Raw genomic sequence first — 22,480 nt, 5'->3', positions numbered from 1 at the left:
CCAATGATTTCCATATTGACCAGTTGGTAGCGGACTGCATCCAGCGCCTCCTGTTACCTTTATGAGGTAACCCCAATAGATACTGAAATTGAATAGAAATAGGTAGGCAACCATATGACTCCGTCTGGGAATGTAACTACGAGTACAATAACATTTTCTCCCATGTGTAGATTCTATCTTCCATAGCAATATTGTGTTCAATCATAAGAATAAGTAAACCATCCGGTTAGACAGCAGTAGATAAAGTCTAAATTAGGTACCTACTTATTTTTTTCATTATTTAGGCATCTACATATTTTAATGCGTATCGATCGATACATAATCATTTGATATTGATTGCACTATCACTAGTGACAAGGCTGCCCTATTTACAGATCTCACAATGCCACAGACATGTCATGTCTCACGATTGTTTTTATACGTGTAATGGTCGTGAATGGTCGTGCAAATATTGTCATTGATAGCGTACCTACACGTAGCAAGAAAAATAATTCGGAAGTTTGCAGTAGCTCAAATGTTTTGGCACCACCTCGAACAGTATGTGAAAGGACCACGAGCAGTGACACACAGCGGATACCTTCTAAGGTGACATTCAATCGATACCTCATTGACAACGTGTCGATTGCAATCTGCAGCTAATGTCATTGCTACAATGAGAAATGCAGTGTCATTGTGTTGTCCCGCCCCGCAGTGATAGAATTTTAGAAGAGCGCAACAAAATAGGTTACCTACTATAATGATGAATAAAATGCACCTCTTGACGACCAAAGATAGGAATGATTTTTCATGTAAGTAGGTATTGGATTTATCTATACTTGTCAAAAAAACCAAGTCTCGCAACTCAGTTGTTCTACGGTAAAAAGTTGTGAGATCCATGTAATACCAAGTCCAGGCCAGGAAATCTTTAACGTTTTACATAAATATATTGACTTGGCCATCGCACTAAATAATTTAATTTACACGTGTTTTCATGGCTAATGAAAATTCAGCCTTCTAGTTTTATCCACAACGAAGTTACAGGCGGTCGAAAATGGCCTGAATTGCTTCGAGAAAAAGATGGTACGGCCGTGCCGCTTTTTTGCTCGACTTGGTGGAGGCACTGCCGTGCCCCCAGATCACTTTTCCAGGTCAGGTTAAACGGAAGACTGTGTGTACTCCACTCCAATACTTAATCAAGACCGTTTTGCAAAGTAGATTCCTGGTCGCACGATCAATTGACGAATGGCCCCCTCCTCAGATCATATTTCTATGATCTGAGGCCCCCTCCGACGCAATCCAACTTCCGCCACAACACCCATCAGCTGATCAAACGCAAAGCTTGCTTTCTGAATCCAATCTTGCGACTCAGACATACAGGCCGTAATCGATTGTTCCCGACGTATGAGCCAATATCAGCTGATTCATTATGTGCCCGATAAAATTCGACCTTAACACAATGAGATAAGACGAAGGTCAATGCTTTATGCCAGTTTTCTCCGTTACCGATTTATTTACGTTTCTTTGAGGTAATAAAAATAAGTTTTTAGAGTTTTTGCTCTTTTAACCTATTAATAATAACTATTGAACGAATTTTTGATGTCCTATCTAATAAAATACCTAGCCCGTAATTGTATGAATTTCAATCATTGGATTAAAATTCCAATGCAGATTAATGTTTTATTTATGTATATATATTATANTAATTAGTTTTTAGAACAACAAATAAACTCGTAACATGATAAGGTGTAAGTAACTAATTTACTCATTACATTTTTAGGGTAGATTTGGATTAAGCTCTGTCCAGTAGTCGTCTTTGAACTCACAGCTGATTGTGGCTGATAGTTGACTGACTCATGGGCGAGCGCGGGTAGTGGGGCGCGGGACGGGGGGGTGCAGCGTTTGCCCGGGTCACCGGGTGAGCGCCGCGCGCCGTTTGCGTTGGGGGACTATTCTGCACTGTAGTGGTCGATTATGGAAATCGTAGATATTTAAAAAATAATAATAAACAATTTGGAAGTCAGTTTTTTTGCTGATTCGTGATCAGAATAAGCTACTTAATCTACTCCCTAAATATGGCGGGTATTGAAATCAACACCCTGTATATTATAATTCAAGCCTATACTTTCACAATTTCAAAATGTATGCCGTTGTACTTTGCTGTGGCCCCCGCTCCGAGCTGTCGAAGGCTTAGCCGGCGGACGAGTGCACTCGCTGCACAAAAAGACGACTGAAAAGGCCGAGTGACGGGATCAGGGGTCCAATGCGATGCGTCGGCCCTGCCTATTTACACAGTCTGTACTTAACCCTTACGCTGCAAAAAGGTAATGAACCAATGCATTTGATGTATGTAACTTACAATTTACAGATTTTTCTAAATTTCTTTTTGTTTTACATTATGATTGTTGCGGGTCACCTTGGAAATACAATAGAGTTATAATAAGCTGGTGAACAGAAATTTGAATCTATTTGTTTGAACTTGTTTTGTTTAATCAATATTATTAGATCATGTTTGTACAAATCACATTCATATCGAAAAAACACTATAAAAATGATAAATAAAACTGAATAGTCATACTTGTAAAAATATATTTAGAAAGATTACGAGATCGAGACTTACATTGTATTTTAAAACACAAAATGTATTTACATACAAAATTATTATTACCAACGTCTTATTAAATATATTTTTTCATACTTATGTACACAATTTATAAAAGTTGACTAGTTCCTTTCCAATTCCACATCAAAGAGCATCAAGTTGATACAATTCCCACAAATGGAGCGTGCGATGTGCATCACCTTCCGGGAATAATCTTATTTCTGCTAGGTGCTCTTCAGCTTGTCAATCAACATCAATACTTCTATTTTGAAGCGGCGCACCTGCTCCTCTGTCATGCTGTCGATGTCAGGCATCAAGCTCATGAAAAAATGCTGGATGTGGCTGTACGTCGGCTGAGGTAGACTGCTTTCAGTGGTCGTTTTTTTCGTTTCGTCTTTTTGTTTTTTGTACGTCAGATAATCCCGAAAGCAATTTTCTAAATCTGTTTTTTTAACCCGTTTCCGTTTCTTCCGCCGGCTAGTTTCGACTTCGATAACTGTCGGAGCTGTCGGAGTTTCTGCTGCAGTTTCAGCGGTCGGGGACGAGTGGCTCTTCGCTGGCGGGACCACCGTGGTCCCCGCCGCAACGAATATGGGCACGTCTTGGAGCCCGAAGTGGCTCTCGTCCGCGATGACGTCGTTGACGTCCAGCTCGATGATGTTCCGGCTCTCGGCGGAGTCGGCGCTGCTGCTGTAGAGCGTGCCGACGACGGACTGGTGGTGGGGCTTTATGTACGGCATAACAAATTTCAGCTCTTCCCTCAAATAGTAAGGCCGTTTCGATTTACCTCCAGTCGTTTTCAAACTTCTTAGAAATGCACTTCTGATGTTTCTCCATTTCTCTTTGCAATCGTTTACTGAAAAAAAATAATAAATCTTTTTATTTAAATGTATTAGAGGTTAATCATCCTTACTTAATGCTTTTTCAGATACTTATCGTTAATCAAAAGTAAATTCATGTTTGTATTGCTCGTATAGGTATATAATTATTTATTACCTGCACAGCACTGCACGATATAAAATAAATTATGTATTGTTAAATCGATCTAAGCGTGCGGTGTCGAGGCTGCGATGCAAATATTACGATCCAAATAATAATACCAAACTAAGCATTAACTTTTTTGTATCATATTAATACGTATAAATTGAAACTAGTTACAGAAATAAACTAAGAGGAAAATCATTACGGTTTAACCCTTAAACAGGCATGACGTGGTATATTTCCGTAATGTTTTTGTACCTTAAGAGAAGGCAATAAGGTTCTAAATATGGCATTAACGCCCCCATCAACAGATAAAGTAATGTAAGCTATGTCCAATCAAATCTAAATCTCTTCCCAAAGGATTAACATTTCCTGCAGCCTGTGAAATAAATGTATGTACATAGTTACTTCGTTGAACTTACTAGAGACGCCAATTTTTTTGGATATTTCGCCCCACGCCTTTTCGGTCATGTCCTTTTTAGAATATTCGGGCATGTTGAAGTTGTATAAATACTCATACTTTTGTATTTCCACTATCAAACTGAGGTTGTTGTCGAGGGTTCCTTCGTCGCGTTGAGTCATTGTGTCACTCGACTGCTGCAGACTGCTGGAGTAGCGACCGCGAAGCACAAATGTCGAGGACACGTTGTACCGCAGTCGCAGCGCGACGCACACTGGCGGCGGGGAGGCGGGCGGGTATCGATCGTCTGTCGAGCCCCTGCTGCGGCACGAGTCGCCGACACGCGTGGGCTCCTAATCACGAAGCGTCCTCAATCCCATAGGAACCCGTCGACATAGACTCGACGCGCTGTCGGCATTCTGAACGCATATTCTCGTCTGCCGTCTGATTACCACTGACACGTTCCGGATTCGATTCCCTGTTACACAAAGTTGTAAACTGATTGGAAGTTCTAAAGTTGTTTAGTCTTTGCTTGAATCAACCTGATTATCTCTGAAAGATGATTCCATGCTTCGGAGGGCACGTCAAGTCGTCGGTCGCGGTCGCTGCCTCAGGTTACCTGCGTATTATGTTATTCTTTGCTCTGGTAGTGGTGGAAACATAAGCCTGCTGGACCATGTGAGACGTTTGGGTATCATATACCTATCAAATTTTTGTATCAACCAATTTAATAGCGGGCTGAAACTAATGAGGGTGCTTCTTGTACGCATCCTACAAACTCCATGTCACAAGCAAGGTATTATGGTCATTTATCATGCTCTTGCATTAATTCATTTAAAAGCCATAATTATCATCTTATATGGCAAGAGTGTGCAATGTGGTTCTATCAGCTTTACAAAAAAGTCAACTCACAATTTTTTTACCAACTGGAATTCAAGCGTCATCACCAGCCAACATTTATCAGTATAAGATTCTAGGAACGATAGCTGGCAGTCATGAAATCAAATCTTTCGACAAAATCTGTCCACCTCACTCCAACCAGTATGTAATCCGATGCTATCGGCTGGGGAAAACAAAGCAAAGAGTGTCGTGTCGTGAGTCGTGAGGCGAACATTCGGCGGGCCGCCCCGCGCGCCGTGTCGCGTCGCGCTTCAGTCGAACTAACGGCATTCGATGGATGGAAGCATGTTTCGAAAACACAGGGCGATATCTTCTCTGAAAAAAGTAGACGGTTAGACTTAAAATCTAAATATATAAAAGGAGAAACTGACTGACTGACTGACAGATCAACGCACAGCCTAAACGGCTAAACGTAGGCACTTGAAATTTGGAAGGGACTTAGCTTAGGTACCGTAGAGGTGCACTAAGAAAGGAATTCTCGAAATTCCCACGGGAACGGGAATTAACGGGAAAAACGAGATTCACGCGTACGAAGTCGCGGGCGGCCGCTAGTTTGTTATAAGAAGTTTGCATAAGTTGTCAAACACATTGGCATATAAGTTGTACTTAATTTTTGATAGGTACTTACCTTACTATTCAATTTTGCTGAGGCATCGACATGGTTAACAAACAAGCCGTTCTTTCACAATATCTGTCACGTGATTCAGCATGTTTTCGATAGTCCAAGTATCATTTAATTTTGACATCTTATTTTTGTAAGATGTAGTTTTTAATTTTGAAATTTTGAAGTAAATAACTTCGTAAGTAGTTAGGTAAAAGTCAAAAGAATTGTTTATGTTCTGCAAATACACTCGGCATCAAATAAATCGCACCTCCTGCGACAAGCACTTATCAAACGTATGCATCCCCACTTCCCACCAACATTGGTGCCATTTGAAAGCCTAGTTCTAAACTTCATTTCATTAAAGGAAAGGTTTTTACCCCAAAAATGTGTCTTTACAAGGATCCAGAGTCACTTCTTCAAAAAATAGGTAGTTACGCTATAGCCATTTATTATGACTATAAAACTGTTAAGTTACGATTAANAGTATGTACGACGTTACGTCATGTTAATAGGTACTACGCGCTGGGAGAAACAAAATCTAGCCACATAAGTAGGTTAATAAGTGTATTTTCATTAGTGTAATAGCGGGGGACTTTTCCAACGAACCGAGGCGAATCATCCGCGTTAAACTAGAAATTTAAAAAAAGATAGAAATTGAAATTCAATATCTACGCTTTCGTAATGCCTGCGCAATTTATTTAGAGACGTAATAAAAAATTGATAGGTACATACCTATTACTACTTCGCTTCGCTTCAGTGGAAATGCACCCTAATATTGAATATGAATAGGTGTTGTAAATAAAACTCACTGATCAATTTTCCTGGTTTTAATTCCTAAATTATGATTTGTCATCACACTTTAGATTAGATTCATTGATTTTACTTATTGACACATTTACCTATTTTGGATGTTGTTATTTAAAGTTCCTAGGTTATTATTACACTAATCACAATACATTTTGAACGTCAAGCCTTTGTTGAATGTTCACGTAAACACTGTCTTGCACTGTCTAATCTAGCTACGATCGAATTGAGGTAATGCTTCCAGCCGGGCTGCACACTTGCTTGCTGTTCACTAGACACCACGTCGGATGTTGTATTCACAATTCGCGCACTAACTTTTTTACGGAAAAAGTCCCTTTCGCGTAAACAAGCACTCATCTGTCCAAATCACACTGTAGACTGGGTAGACTTCCGCAATATCCATCGATAGAACTCGGTCGCGGACGTGGCCCTCTGGCAACAACTCCTTGATAAGGCATTCCATATTTTTACGCAAAAGCCGCCGTCTGCGGCGCTCGCATCTGGGTACCGCCAGCACTGTGCCGGTGATTGAAATTGAAATCCAGAACTTCGTCCTCGAAGCGCACGGGATCTCGTCAAGTCAGGATACGGCTGCGCTCCCTTAAGCGCTGCGCGGCTCCAAACAAGCAAGGTGTGAAGGTTTTCGACTCGTCAATGTTTCTCGTCGGCCAGTTAGTGTGCCCGAAACATAATTTCACCTGCGTTTTGTTATTTATCAAGCGCGGCATTGTAATAACTCGCACATACAATACGTTTGGGCACATTAGACGGACTGGGATGATTATTTATGTTCTTGCGCTCCCGCATGCCGATCGGCGGCTCGGCGCGGGCTGTGGGCGCGGAGCGACTGGCAGCGATATCAATATGGCCGACTCACGTGGCGCGTCACGTGGCAGCGGTCGTTGCCCTCGGCCGGCTACTACGATAGTGCGTAAACGAATACTCACCGCGCTCAAAGGATGATTTATTTTTTATTTTTTTCGAAACATTCTTTGTCGTTTTACTCGAAAACTAGCCTGAATTTTTTTTTAAAACACTTGGGTTGTATTTGTATGATTTTATTAGATGCGTTGGTAAAGTATGATCAGTATAAAAAATAACACCTTATATAATTCACATCTTTTCGTTCATAGCTTCTTTACTACTTATCAGAATAAGACCACTGCAGTACCATTAGAAGGGCCTTGAATTCTGTTGGTTCNTTGATGTTGAGTGTATATGTTATGTGCTTTTAATAACACCATACTTATTTATTTGCACCAAACAATTACAAGTTTTCAAGTCGCAGTCGCCGACGCCGCAGCGTCTTCGAGCATGATATTGTTCCGTATGTTCCGCAACTCGCGCAAGAAGCGGAGCGGAATGGCGGCGCGGCGGGCGGCGGGCGGCGCGGCGCGCGGGGCGGCCCGCGGGTGGGGCGCGCCCGGCGCTAGTGTCGTTGCCGCGGGGACTCGGGCGAACGTGTGAGCGCGGAGCGGAGCGAATCGCGTCATTTGGAATTTATAATCGGAGTCGTTTGTTTTAAAAAGTGAAATTTTAATCTTCCGTTGTACATGACTCATGACATCATAGCGGGGACGTTGATGTTCGCTGCCGACGCAATGAAGAAGGACACCGAGCGGCTTATAGCCGAGGTGGGCGCGCGGCCCGCCATCTGGCAGCAGAAGCACCCGCAGTACAAGCTCAAGCACATCGTCAAGAAAAGTTGGGACGAGATACACGCGTTGTTCCCGAATTATGGTTGTAAGTTGTTAATAAGGATTTAATATTCCAACAAAATGAGTAGAAGAGCACATAAATACTGCAAATAATTTTGCATGCTACATAGATTACGGTATTCGAACCCGAGTCCAATCATCTTGGCATGTCGCTCAGAACGCAGATAACCACCGGTGACCGGTGTGTGCGAGGCGTCTAGCGCATACTTATTGTGCGCGGCGTTGCATGCACACAATGACATAATATTCAATTTACTTTTTTGTTGTGTGGTGGTGCTGTAGGTAGGCGGGATGTCATCTGTCATGTTACATACAGAATAAAGCTTATTTAAACAATAAGAATAGCAGGAAATAATATACAGCGCGTTGCCGGCGTTGAATGTGTTAATGTTCGCGTAATAAGGAGGATAATGATTTATTTAAGTGGGTAAATCGGTATTTTTGTTAAAATTTATAGGTAAGTAGTTACTATAGTAGGTATGATTGTGTAATTAATTTGATTCAATATTTTGTTATAAATACTTGGTACTGGTAGTGTGATTTAGTAATTTAAATGGATAAAATTTAGATGATATTGTAGTGGCATGATAAATCTCTTGGCTCCTAATTACTACTTCTATTTTCGGTCGAGATACCCCATATTTAATAAATACTGTTTTAATAATATAGCCCTGAAGAACATAGATAGGTACTAATTTATCAATCAAATGTTGTTTAAATTAATAGCAGGTCAGAGATCCATTATTGCAGCAATAACTTTAGTATAATGATCGCACCTGACCTTTACGCGGCATGGGTCAGTAATATAATAGCCCATAATTTGCTTAATGCGTCACATAAGCAGTCAACAATGTTGCTAATATGACTGACTAATAACCTACTTAAGTTTTTATTAGGTATATTGGTCGTTGTCTAGTAACAATTTCTCCAAGCGACTAAGATAAGGGTATCTTAGTCGCTTGGAGAAATTGTTACTAGACAACTAGGGATTACTAGGGAGTAATACTTCAAAAATATCACTCATTATTTTCTCCGTTAAGATGCTTTTTTACTTTCAGTGGTCGAGCTGAAGAAGAAATGGAAGAACCTCAAGGACGCGTATCGGAAAGAATTGAAGAAGAACCCGCAAATGCACACGAGTGACCCTAACTATACCTACAAGTCCCTGTGGAAGTACTTCCAAGATCTGGACTTTCTGAAGGACGAGTGCAAGGACCTGATCGAGGACGACGAGGAGCCGGCCACCGCCAGCGACAACGAGAGCCACGACAACTTCGTTGACAACCTCCCTTTGGCCACTCTGACCTCCCCTCCGGATTCTCCCCTCCACCAAGGGGACAGGTCATTCAAACGCCAACTCGAATTAAGCTCAGATTACCAAGAATTCGAAAGAAAGAGACGCAAAACCATGGAGAGAAGACGCAGCAGTGAGAGGAATTCCGATAATTACCACTTTCTGATGAGCATTCTCCCCGAAATGGATAGGTTACATTCCATACAGAAGATTCGGTTGAGAAATAAGATCAATCAAGCTTTGTTGGAAGAGATAACGCTGGCGATGTATGGGGACCCTATGAGCTGCGATCTGACTCATACGAAAAATGAACAGGAATAGTTTTAATAGTAGATCTAAGAGATTAGATAGGTTGACTACGTGACGCTATCAAGTGATTGATACTAATGAAGATGGATAATTTAATTGAAATTTTAATGTATGATCTATAAGTACTTAATTAGCAAATATTTTCCATTTGATAGAGTACCTACAGCTATGTATAAACGACAAGTAGGCTAAAATACAAATATTCAGTATTTTTAATTAAACACAATTTAAGTACATGTCCCAATATTTTATTGCAAATCCGATATTCATCTGAAAATTAAATTACGAATAGAATATTTTGACTTTCAGTAAAGAAGAAGCATACGCGGGTACTTGTATGAATTAACTTCGATAAACTATTAGACAGACGTTTGACTTGCTAACTCCTGGGTTCGATTCCCAAATGTGATAGTATAGACACAAATTCATCAAAAATTAAGAATTTTAAGATTATGGTGATTTATTTAATTTTAAGCTTCAGGTGGCTTCAGTTAATCTGACTACTAAGCCTTACGAATGGTGATAATAATTTCAATTAGGTATGGGCATAAAGTATATCAAATAATAATGATGAATCACATCATTGCCACAAAATTATATTTTGTGTGATTGCGTCATCGCATTAACACAAATCGTGAGCCAAAATTGAAGTGGCAAAACATAAACTAAATGCGTTCGCAAAAATTGCTGGTGGAAACTGCACTTGCATTTTATTGCAACAGAAATTGCAAAAACAATAATGCTTAGTTGTTTCATGTCGAGCCGGATTTCAGCTGAGTTTCCCAAAGTTGAACTGCAGTTTTGAGTTGGTTTTGCCCGGATTTTTTGCTCGTCTCTTTGTTTTACGAAGCTATATCGAAATACTGGCGGGAATTCTGAGCTTTGTTAAAGGTGTAGCAAATACTCACACATACGTAGTGTTAAGTTGGTTAGTTTCATCTTTACATGCTAACACTAATAATAAATTATGATATAGGTTACTATAACGAAAATAATATCGAAAAGTTAATTAATTTGGTTAACAGTAACTCGTACCTTTCTAATCGCGCGATTAATGGTTAGTTCCATTTAACAATGCATACTTTGTATGAAAATATGTTGAGAATTTGAAATATGGTACCTAGACCTACTCTTTTTTCAGGCACTGTACAAAAGATCCCTACTTTAATTGACATAATATTGTGTAAGCAACTCGTAGATATTTTATGAAGCTTACAAGTAATAAGAACATTATTTCTCATGAACTGAGTTAACTAACTAAACAGCTTACAATATCGCAAGTGTCAGACCTCCCATGTGCATAATTTAACATCGTTATGCGATGTTCAATTCTTAGTAGTATAAAGACTGAATTTACTTATTAACCACATTTATTAGCAAACTTGAACATTAAAACATTTAGCATTGTTAGACGCGCGAAAATACCGAAAGTCAAGTGACAGATCGTAGTGAAGTGCACGAGTCATCGATTGAATAGTGATGGAATGCGTAGATTCGATTTAACCCGCTAACAACTCGGCCATCCTGCAACATCTTCGGTCCTCCGAAGATGACCTTTGGAGCAGCAGCGTCTGCAGGCTCCACCACCACCACGTCGCAGCGGTCCTAGTACATCACGCCTTGTCACCACGATGTCCAAGGAAGATGTCATCCCCTCTCAAGGAAGAGAGTGGCCTGATAGTGGCAAGGCCCCGAAGGCAACCACTGAGTTAGTGCTGGCAGGCCCCTAAGGCAAGCACGGAACTAATGCTGTTAGGCCCCTAAGGCAAGCACTAGACCAAGACTGTTAGGCCCCAAAGGCAATCATTGAACAGATGCTATTAGGCTCCGAAAGCAAGCACTGAACCAATCCTGTTAGGCCCCTAAGGCAAACACTGAACCAATGCTGTTAGGCCCCTAAGGCAAACACTGAACCAATGCTGTTAGGCTCCGAAAGCAAGCATTATTGACTAGCACCATAAGGTCCCGATAGACAAGGCAATGTAAGAGAACACGCTATGAAGATAGTATGGTGTGAGGCTCCGAGAGCAAATTAAGGCAAAACACTGTGTAGGCCCCGAAAGCAAGTGTCAGCCACTACACCCAAGGTGAATTAAGGCTCCGAAAGCAGGTATTACTCGCTGTGTAGGCCCCGAAGGCAAGGAGTTAATAATTCACAGAATAGTGATATAAGGCTTCGAAAGCAAGTACAGTGTATACGCTGTAGAGGCCCCGTAGGCAAGCGTAGAAAAACAGATAATCTAAAATTAATTGTGTAATCAATCTTCGCCAGATGAGGAACTTTTATATCTGTGACACCACACTTTAATCTTGTCACGTGCAACAATATTTTTGTAAGCTCGCTTTCCCTTCGTGGACGACGTCACCTCAAAGCGATCGTTCGGCAACACGGCAGTCACTTTATACGGTCCCGCATACCTGGGAACTAATTTTCCACTGGACAGTCCAGGTCGTAAAATTTTCCTCTCAACCATGACTAATTGACCAACTGGAATAGGAGCACTGTCCCTCCGACTTTTGTCAAAGCGTCTTTTCATTTTAGATGCGTTCAACTCTATTTTCTGAGCAGCCTCATCTCGTAGTGCCTCTATATTTCCACTATAAGCAGCTCCTTGCAAATCATTAGCAAGTCGAGGTCTAAGACCACAGAGTAACTCTAAGGGTGACTTCCCAGTTCCGTGACTGACCGATGAATTAATGCCTAATTGTACCTTCGGAAGATATGCATCCCAGCCTTTTTGCTCCTCGCCCATATGAGCCGATAACGAATTGAGAATCGTCCGATTAAGGCGCTCCACCTGCCCATTCGCCCTTGGAGAGGCCACAGCATTTAATATGTGCTTAATGCCATTTTCGGCACAATAACGCTCAAACTCCTTACCGGTAAAAGCCGAACCCCGATCACTGATAATCCGGTCTGGGTGGCCGAAAATTTGACTCAATTTAGACATTGCTGTGATAGCTCCCTTAGAATTAGCACTGGCGACAGCATCCAACCAAACAAACTTAGTGAACCCGTCAATAATCGCTATAATATAAGTCTTCCCATTGCTCTTGCAAAATGGACCAAGGTGATCCACATGCAATGTGTGGAAAGGCACGGATACTCTAGGAATTGGGTGCAAAAGACCAGGCTGTTTACCTGTAGGCTTCTTTGTAAATTGACATCCAATACAACTTGCAACATACTTCTCAACACATTTGCGCATTTTCGGAAACCAATATTTGGTTTGTATAGCTTCCAAACATTTTTCTGCTCCCAAATGACCATTTTCGTCATGATACAACTTCAAAATATGGAATTTTGCACTTTTAGGTAAAACAGGTTTATAACAGTTAGAAGACACCAGACGACACAATTTGCCATCTACAACTTTATAATCTTTAGAAAGTCCACTGTTATTCTTCTTATTAGTCTCTTGTTCCGATGTTAGATTCTGAATCAATCCTTGAATTTGCTCATCTCCTTCCTGTAACGCGTCAATTAGATCCTTCTCTACAATATGCAGTACTGACACAGGGTTCCGGCTGAGAGCATCAACGTGTGTCATGGAACTTCCCGGACGATGATCGACCTCAAAATCGTACTCTTGCAAATCGAGCCACCAACGAGCAATACGTGGAGATAAATCTCTTTTCAGCCAGGCCATACGTAGTGCTGAACAATCCGTAACAACTCGGAATTTGATGCCAGACAGATACACCTTAAATCTTTGAATGGCAAATACCACTGCTAGAGCCTCCAATTCAAAGCTGTGATATTTCGCTTCAGTAACTGTTGTCTGTCTACTTGCATAGGCAACTACCTTAGTATCTCCACTAGGCTGCTTCTGAAGGAGAACTCCGCCAAGTCCAAGTTTAGATGCATCTGTGTGAACTTGCGTCTCTCGTTCTGGATGGTAAATTACAAGCACAGGATCTGAAGTAAGTTTTTGCTTAAGAGTTTGCATAGCCTGTTCTTGGTCCGGTCCCCATTGCCACTCTGCAGTCTTCTTCGTGAGTGAGGTAAGAGGTCGTGCAATAGTTGCAAAGCCCTGAATAAATTTGCGGAAATAGCTTGCAAGACCAAGGAACTGACGTAATTCATGAACATTCGATGGTACTTTTATCCTTGATACAGCTGTAATTTTATGAGTTGAGGGCCTAATTTCACCACCAGAGATTACATGACCTAGATATTCGACGCTTTCAGTAAGAAAAGAACATTTGCTCTTTCTCAATTTAACACCCGCCTTCTCAATCAAACTGAGTACCTTCTCCAGATTAGAAAGACATTCCCTAGTATTAATACCCCACAAAATCACGTCATCAATATACACCTCAGCGCAAGTGTGAATTACTGGCTCCAAAATTTCATTCATCGCACGTTGGAATACTGCAGGAGCATTGCAAAGACCGAAACTCATCATTTTATACTGGTAATGCCCATCAGGTGTGACGAATCCGGTAAGCGGTCTTGATTCCTCAGCAATCTTGATTTGATGGTACCCGTTTGCGAGGTCTAGGCAGCAGAATACAGATTTACCCACCAGTCGATCCAACAAATCCTGTATTACCGGCAAGGGATACCGTTCTTTCTCCGTGATTTTATTTAGTGCTCTATAGTCTACGCATAATCTACGTCCGCCATCCTTTTTATTAACTAAAAGAACTGGGCTTGCAAAAGGGGATGTGGACTTCTCAATAATATCTGAGTTTAGGAGGTCATCGACGATATTTTTCACTGTATCCCTATCATGAAACGACATTCTATACGGCTTGAAATTAATCACCTTATTCTCTGTCAGCTTAATGCTCATCTCTACACTACAGTTTCCAAGCTCCATTCCATTTCCAGAAAAACAATGATCATATTTGGCTAAAAGTTCATCTAAATCAGCTCTCTCGTTTTCATTTAAGTGTGCACCCACCTTTACATCATTTGCTGTTTCTGAATCTGGTCTTACTAATTCCGCTCGTGCTATGCAATCCGATTCCTTTAGTCTTATGATTGTATTTGTTCTATTCACCAGCTTAATAACAGCATAACCATCAGATGATTCAACACTGTCGACAAGAACATCTTTTTCGTTCAATGGTTTTCTTTGCTCGCTTTTCCTAATATTCATTAAACCACCAACGATAGGATCTAACCGTACCAAAACCTTATTCATACCAGGAGATAGTTTTGTGTCTGTCTGAGGATATAACCGAATCTTATCAAAACTGTCACATAACTCAGTAACCTGTAAAGCTAGCTCATTTTCATATATATTCAGATCAGTAGCAGTTTTAACGACCACTAAATTTGGAGATTCGGTAAACGTCTGCCCTATCAGAACATCTACATTTTGAACATGATCAGGTACCACGTAAAATGCATTATCCTGCATTGCTCCATCCACCACAAGACTAGCAGTCACTGTACCCACTGGTGTGATTAATGCATCCCCATAACCTTTAATAACCACATCCTTATTTAGCTGTAGCTCCAAGTCTTGCTTTTCATAGAAGTTTTGAGTCATCGTGTTACATGAGCTTCCGAAATCTAGAAAAGCTTTCGCCGGAATCCCATTAACAAGTACTTCTTTGTAGTATTTTTTATCAGAAGAGTCACAGCACACTGTTTGTATCTTCCGCACTAATCTATTTTGAGGACCAGTCTTTGACTTCTTTCTGCATTCTTCTAACGAGTGCCCATCAATGTTACAGAATGAACAGTGTTTATTCATATTGTTCTTTTTATAGCAGGTTGACTCGACATGGCCTAATTTGTTACAAAATGAACATTTCTTAGTCTCATAATTTTTTTGTGTNCGCGAAAATACCGAAAGTCAAGTGACAGATCGTAGTGAAGTGCACGAGTCATCGATTGAATAGTGATGGAATGCGTAGATTCGATTTAACCCGCTAACAGTAGGTAAGTACTGATACAGGTGCTTTTGATGGTTTTAGTTCATATCAAAGAAAAACAATGACAAACACATAATTGCCAACAACTCGCTCGTAACTGCATATTAAAGGAAATTAAGTAATTCATAGTCGCAAAGTTTTATCATGAAATTTAAATTGCCTACATTGATAAAGTAACTATAATTATCTATCTTGATAAAGTAAGTAAGCTACTTTAGTGTCCACTACAGACCAGACACGAGAACCTCTTACAATGTTTGAAATTAATGTTACCACGGAATAATAATAATTATGTAGTAGTAGAACAAGGACAGCCGACGCCAAATATGTAATGGGAAATAAGGCTAGGGGAAAGAAGAAGATAATGTAGTACCTAACTGACGTACGAGACTACGAGTATGTTACGAGCAAATCGACGTAGGTCTAAGTGCCTACGGTAGACATCTTAATCGTGTTTCAGGAGCAGGTTGCTGGTAACCATTGTCGGAAGAGGATCGTTTGCGTAATAGGCGCAGTCGGTAAAACCTTTTGGCAGCGCATCATTTTGGCCCCTGCTTTTTCTCGACGGGTAGGGTCACCAGATGTTACTCAGCGGGACAAATTACACAAAATAGAACTTAAAATTCTAAACGAAAAACGAATATTACTTAATACATTTTTTAAACTATTTCTGTGTTTGGCAACATTGGGTTTTTAAAAATTATTTGATAGCTTAGATCAATGCAAGCTCTTTTAAGCATTGTACGATTAAATATTTATCAGTATCATATTTTATCTATGTCAGCAGTATGAAGGATTACCTAACTACTTACTAACTCGACCTCTATTCCTGACCAGAGAAGCTTATGAAAATGATAAATATATTTTTTTATCGTTATTTATTATCGTTGATTCACATAAATTAATCACTGTATACAAAATGTATTAGTCAAGTGTGGCTCTCCTACAACCGACAGGCCGAAGAGACGAGAGAGAGAGAGTGCAGAGTTTTTGTGGCGCATCTGTGCCGCAAAACAGTCGCAATTCGCTGGTAATTATGTGTCACACTCGCGGGTAACTTGCTCATCAAAATAATATTCTAATGTCAAATGGGAGGCAAACTCGTAGATACTGAGGGTTATGTACCCTACCGTCTCCTCTTTCCTCTATCTTTTAATAAATTGCTTTATAATGTGTGAATTTTCTTAGACCAAGTACCTAGGTACTTATAAGATAATTTTAGAGCTTGAAACAATGCAATGTCTAATAATTTATTAAAATATCAACAAAAGTACAAAATAATAACTTAGCTTAACCGATTTTTTTTTTACCAGTCTGGTCTGGTTTTAAAATTAGATTCAAACTTTTTAACAACGTTTTCGAGTAGTGTTTTTAACGGTCCTTGTTTGTAGAGAAAGTGAACAAAAAATTACCAACATTTTCCGACTCACAATTTTGTTTTTGTCCGCGGACGAGACAAAATGGGTAACCTTAATTTTGCCGATTGTACTTTTATTCGTGCCGTAAAAAATAAATAAAAGAGAGCTCAGCTTTTATGGCGGCAATCTGAAATCTAGGGGTGTAGGACAACAATNGTTCTCAAATAGAGGCCTGAAAATGCGGCGAAATGGTTCCAGTAAAGGATGGTACGGCAGTGTTTGCTTCGCGCTCGACTTGGCGGGGGCACTGCCGTGCCCCCAGATACTGTACTAATAAAACCATGATGAAAACAATCTCCTGAACACTGAAAATATTCTATTAAAAAATAGAATAACCACAATAAAAACATTAGGAAATGTTTCATCAAAGTATATTTCAATTAACTGAGCAAAAAGCGCCATCTATTGCAAATTAATTCTAAATCACGCCAATAGATGTCGCTAGTGGTATCCAAAATCAGAATATTGAGAAGAAATATTAATTTGTGAAAAAACAGCAAAAATTGCAACGTTACAACCCGGAATCCTCAACCACAGAGGAACTGGCTATCTTACCTCTAACTGCCGGAACACAACGGAGGTTAACATTGTTGTTATGGCGACAGTCTTAGCTTTAAAGAGTTGAGATTGTATATTAGCATCAGAAAGAAAATTGCAACTATAAAAAAATACCAAAAAGCTTATGCCCAGCAAAAGAACACTTAGGCTGATATTAGGTCGAGTGTTTTCTTGTGATACTAGTATTTTTCTAATGTTAGGTATCTATTTGAATTTGTGTGTCTTACGCCCGTTTTCACCATTAATCCCTAATTTTTAAGTGACCCCTATGGAAACAAAATGCCTGTTAGGTGGTACCATATGGATAACTTAAAAATTAGGGATTGATGGTGAAAACGGGCATAACTGTAATAAATAAATGTTTATTTCTTTCAAATCTGAGTAATCAATGTCGAAATGAAAAAACTAGGAATTTCGTTCGTAGTGGGTTCGATTTCCGCCTTAGGCAGTTAGATTTTTTCAAGTTATTTATAATTTTCAAACTAGGAAGTTACTCCACGTGTACTTTAGACTCACTGCTCTGCTCTTTGCCGTGGATCGCTGTGTGCAAATATTACAGTTTTAATAACATCAAGCGAACATTTTTCAATTAACCATAAATTATCGGGTAATTTACCCTTTACCACCTTTCAGGGAAACTCGAGTGAGCGTCTAAATGTGGAATATGCTATAACTAATTACTGCACGCCACGAGCACGGTACAATGTCGGAGTTAGGGTTAGTGCACAATGGATTTAGGCTAGGCACGAATAGCACCTGGCCTATTCCACTTAGAGCACCCATCGATGTTTTGGGCAGGTGCTATTAATAATCATAATAATCTATTTGTGGATTTGCCCGGTTGATAGTGACCTGCGTCCAGCGCCTTCCTGCTACCTTTATGATGTCGTCGGTCCACCTTGTGGGTGTGTTTTCCATGTTACCAACCGGGCAACATGGAAAACATTAGGGGAGGCCTATGTTCAGCGGTGGACGTCCTATGGCTGAGATGATAATGATGATGATTCGTGGAATCGTACAAATATCGCTAGGTGCTCTAAGTGGAATAGGCCAGGTGCTATTCGTGCAGGTCCTATATTTTGGCCGGGTGCTCTAAGTGGAATACGTCCATCGCCTTCGGGTAAGATTGCTATCAAGCCTTTCAATTAAATATAAAAGAGGCTCTAAAAGGGTTTCTTGGATTTTAGCATTTGATTCTGAAGTAACGTTACGTGCTACCAGTGTGTACTACTCCTTAAATCAGAACTTTCAAACTGCGTGACAAGCAAGTGATTAAGAAAATTACTTTTTTCCGCCTTTTTACTATTCAGAAGCCACTCTATTTAAATATCGACCTTAACACCATATAAACAAAGAGTCGTTCGAAATTTTACCGCAGTTTACTTATTTTTATGAAAATGGTCGTGTTTTTAGTTGGATGGACATTGGACAGGTGAAGTGTACAGTAACCAGCACTTCAGGGTAAACATTTTTGTTCCAAAATCGTACTTATTACGATTACGTAGAATAGGATATTACGTAAGTATCGTGCACTGAAAGCCGATCGCGTTGAATAGTCATTGATAACACTATGTTTCCGCGATTTCTTATGACGCTACATGACGCTCATTGACGCTACATGACGCACTGGGTTGTGTCTCGACATTTAATATTGAGTGCCATCGCGCATTTTACCATCAGGTACCCTAAAGATAGTTCCCATCAAGCAAAAGTCCGCTAAATCCGCGTTAGCTGCCAGTGAAGTACGTAACATAAGAATCCGCGCGGAATAATTTCACGACCTCCGCACGCGGAGTCACAAGCTATCAAACTGAGTGAATGTCGCGGCGCTTCTCTATGTAACGACGCTACAGGACGCTACACAACGTTACACGACGCTACACTACGCTACACTACGCTACACAACGCTACAAGACGCTTCACTTCGTGACTCTGTAAACACAGTTGGTCGCGTCTCGTCAAAAATGGATTATCATCATCATCATCATTTCAGCCATCGGACGTCCACTGCTGAACATATAGGCCTCCCCCAATGATTTCCATAATGGCCGGTTGGTAGCGGCCTGCATCCTGCGCCTTCCTGCTACCTTTATAAGATCGTCCGGATCGCCCTCAAATAATGCCCTTGATTCGACGCAATCGCGTATGTGCAGTGCAAAAGATAGTTCCCATCAAGTAAAAGTCCGCTAAATCCGCGTTAGCTGCCAGTGAAGTACGTAACATAAGAATCCGCGCGGAGTAATTACACGTCCACCGCACGCGGCGCTTCCCACGTCACAACTCACAAGCTATCAAACTGTTGGGCTCTGTTCACGTGGTCTTTTATAGTTCACTAAGAAAGTATTGATAATAAATTCAAATTCAAATATTTTATTCAGTAAATAGGCCCTTTCCAGGCACTTATACACGTCCCAAATATGTATACATAGCTTGCCCTACCACCACTTCGGGACAACATATTATGGGCTGGTGCTGAGAAGAAGTGGCGGAAGAAACTCAGTCACTTTCTAACGCCTAGATTTTCTTCAATTCTTTATACAAGCGCTTCTTCTAAACTGAGTCAAAAATTATGTCGTCGTTGAAGACATGGGGCACACTGAAAACTAGCGTCGTTGTCTTCCTCACCGTGGGCCACGGCATATTATGCTGAGTCCCATTGCGATGGGCATCGCTGTGCGACAGGGTGGCACTGCTCAGTTTACTGCCTCTTCCATTGTATGTTTTATGTGTTACCTCTGTCTTTTTTGTTTTTTTATACACCTTTTTTGTCTTTGTGATGTCCATTGCAATTTTGCAATAAATGTTTATTTCTTTCTTTTATTTTTTCTAAATGACAATACCTACTAACAACAACTCCTATGTCCCTTTTCAAGGCGAGTGAATAAGCACTTACAGGGCAGATTATGTACTACCATCCTAGGCAGCTTCTCACTTAACATCAGGTGCAGCGTGCGATTGCGGTCAAAAGCCATAGGCAATAATATTGCCTAAAGCTAAACAGTGTAGATAGATTTAAGATATTATTCTACCTACATTATTGTGTACGAAATAACAAAAAAAATACACTGGTTTAAAACGACATTTCCATACTAAACTATTGATCAAAGCGAGTTTAACTTTTCTTAATAAAGATGTCACAGTGTTTACTAGTTCGTTTACGTTCACAATGTGAACATATCCTTAGGTGTGTGTATGGTACACTCAATATTGTGTTGTTCATTGTTTGTGAAAATTCCAGCCTGCTCAGCACCGTTAGGTTTGGTCTGGGAAGAAAAATTGAAGCTCACCTCGTTTAGCACTTGACCGATATTTGTTTGTCCTTTTAAAACACAGAAATCTAGTTTATGTCTTCAGAAATAAATAGCAGAAGCATTTTCAATTACTTTCAATGTATTAATCTTACTATTAAATATTATAAATGCGCAAGTTTGGATGTCTGGATGTTTGTTACTCTATCACGCAAAAACTACTGAACGGATTTTGATGAAACTTTATTTACAGTATAATTTTATAACCCAAAATATTTATTTATTTATTTATTATTCATTATTGAGCAATTACATAACATATAGGCTATAATTTATGACGATATGTGACAAACTAAATTTCGCGCGGGTGAAGCCGCGGGCAAAAGCTAGTAATCTATACTTATAATAAATCTGTAGAGAGGTCAATTCTGTACATGAAATATAATATTTTCAAAATAACTATCAGGGGGTGATTAGATATCGATACTGATGCCAAAAATGCAATCAGTAAAATTTTTGTCTGTCTGTCTGTCTGTATGTTCCTTATAGAAACAAAAACTACTCAACGGATTTTAACGAAACTTGGTACAATTATTCTTCATACTCCTGGGCAGGTTATAGTATACTTAGGAGCAGAGTAGTGAAGGGAAATTTTGGGAAAACGGGAGAAGTTACTCCATTTTTTAAGCTTCCGTCGCGTGTGCAGCCTTAATGGTTAAATTTGGAAGGGGCGTAGCTTAGGTACCGTAGAGGTGAACAAAGAAAGGAATTCCCGAAATTCCCACGGGAATGGGAATTAGCGGAGAAATCCTTTTGTATGAAAAATCTAAACCGCTTAAGTTAGACGCTTGAAATTTGGCATGCAGGTACCTTAGTAAACTTGAAGCTTAGTTGCAACAAGATATTGCAAAATTCCCACGGGAACGGGAGTTAGCGGGAAAAAACATTTGTATGAAAACCGCGTAAGATAGATGAAGGGGGTAAAACGGGATACACGCGTACGAAACTACGAAGACGCGGGCGACCGCTAGTTAACATTATAAAAAATTAAAAAACTATACTTTTTGGCGGACTTTGGACTTTAAGGCGAAGTCCTAATTTAACCAAAAATACTTTTTAAATAAATTAATTAGTCGAAAATACTCAGATATCAATAACAAATATGCAAAAAAAATTACTTTAATAATTGAGCAATTCCATAATAGCACTTAGAATAATTATGTAAACGTATGATTCACATAATGGTCGTAGCACCTTGCTACTAACGAGCTTAAATAAGCTCTGCGCACTAAATTATGTCAAAGTACAACTTAAGCTTGCTAAGCACACTCGGCCGCTCCGAGGGCTTGTCTTGTTTGGACGAATTCTTGTAACATATTAACGTACGGAGCTTTGGTTAAAATTACAGGATAGAACATGATTTATACACTAATCCTACTACCATCGTCATTTCAGCCACAGGACGTCCACTGCTGAAGATAGCCGAGCTGCTGGAGGAAAGTCGAACACTATCTTCGGACTCCTCCTCCTGATTAATTTAGTTGTGAGTCCAATGACAGTTTAACTTTCCCCCGGGACAAACTTGGCCTTCACTGGTTGGGTGTTTATTGGCGGTCAAGCTGTAGATCCTGGCTACACAGGAGTCACAGCGGTGAGAGTGAGTGGTGAGAGTAGTCCCGTGATGAACATAGGCCTCCCCCAATGTTCTCCAAAGTGGCTGCTTGGTAGCGGCCTGCATCCAGCGCCTTCGCAACCTTTTAAGGTCATCTGTCCACC

The 22,480-nt window shown here is 40.2% G+C and overlaps 2 protein-coding genes across 2 annotated transcripts; one reads left to right on the top strand and one right to left on the bottom strand.

Annotated features, from left to right (window-relative positions):
• Nucleotides 1-2,679: 2,679 nt before the first annotated feature.
• LOC114357968 (uncharacterized) lies at nucleotides 2,680-4,444 on the bottom strand. Its single transcript, XM_028311803.1, has 2 exons — nucleotides 3,982-4,444; nucleotides 2,680-3,434 (listed from the first exon to the last, which is right to left on the bottom strand). Exons 1-2 carry the CDS (start codon nucleotides 4,139-4,141, stop codon nucleotides 2,803-2,805), a joined length of 792 nt encoding a protein of 263 aa, XP_028167604.1. The 5' UTR covers nucleotides 4,142-4,444; the 3' UTR covers nucleotides 2,680-2,802.
• A 3,241-nt stretch (nucleotides 4,445-7,685) lies between these two features.
• LOC114357967 (uncharacterized) lies at nucleotides 7,686-9,807 on the top strand. The gene is made up of 2 exons (XM_028311802.1): nucleotides 7,686-8,010; nucleotides 9,044-9,807. Exons 1-2 carry the CDS (start codon nucleotides 7,821-7,823, stop codon nucleotides 9,598-9,600), a joined length of 747 nt encoding a protein of 248 aa, XP_028167603.1. The 5' UTR covers nucleotides 7,686-7,820; the 3' UTR covers nucleotides 9,601-9,807.
• Nucleotides 9,808-22,480: the final 12,673 nt, after the last annotated feature.

Source organism: Ostrinia furnacalis, unplaced genomic scaffold (assembly GCF_004193835.3).
Source record: "Ostrinia furnacalis isolate ACB-3 unplaced genomic scaffold, ASM419383v2 OfSCF3547, whole genome shotgun sequence".
Taxonomy (NCBI): domain Eukaryota; kingdom Metazoa; phylum Arthropoda; class Insecta; order Lepidoptera; family Crambidae; genus Ostrinia; species Ostrinia furnacalis.
Note: the sequence above shows the minus strand (reverse complement) of the source record. Positions and strands in the feature narration are given on the sequence as shown.

Excerpts from the sequence above, each read along its gene's own strand:
- LOC114357968 (XM_028311803.1), bottom strand. The coding sequence starts at position 4,141 with ATGACTCAACGCGACGAAGGAACCCTCGACAACAACCTCAGTTTGATA. Across the intron at positions 3,435-3,981 it reads CAAAAAAATTGGCGTCTCTA|TAAACGATTGCAAAGAGAAA; the intron begins GTAAGTTCAACG and ends ATTTTTTTTCAG.
- LOC114357967 (XM_028311802.1), top strand. The coding sequence starts at position 7,821 with ATGACTCATGACATCATAGCGGGGACGTTGATGTTCGCTGCCGACGCA. Across the intron at positions 8,011-9,043 it reads GTTGTTCCCGAATTATGGTT|TGGTCGAGCTGAAGAAGAAA; the intron begins GTAAGTTGTTAA and ends TTTTACTTTCAG.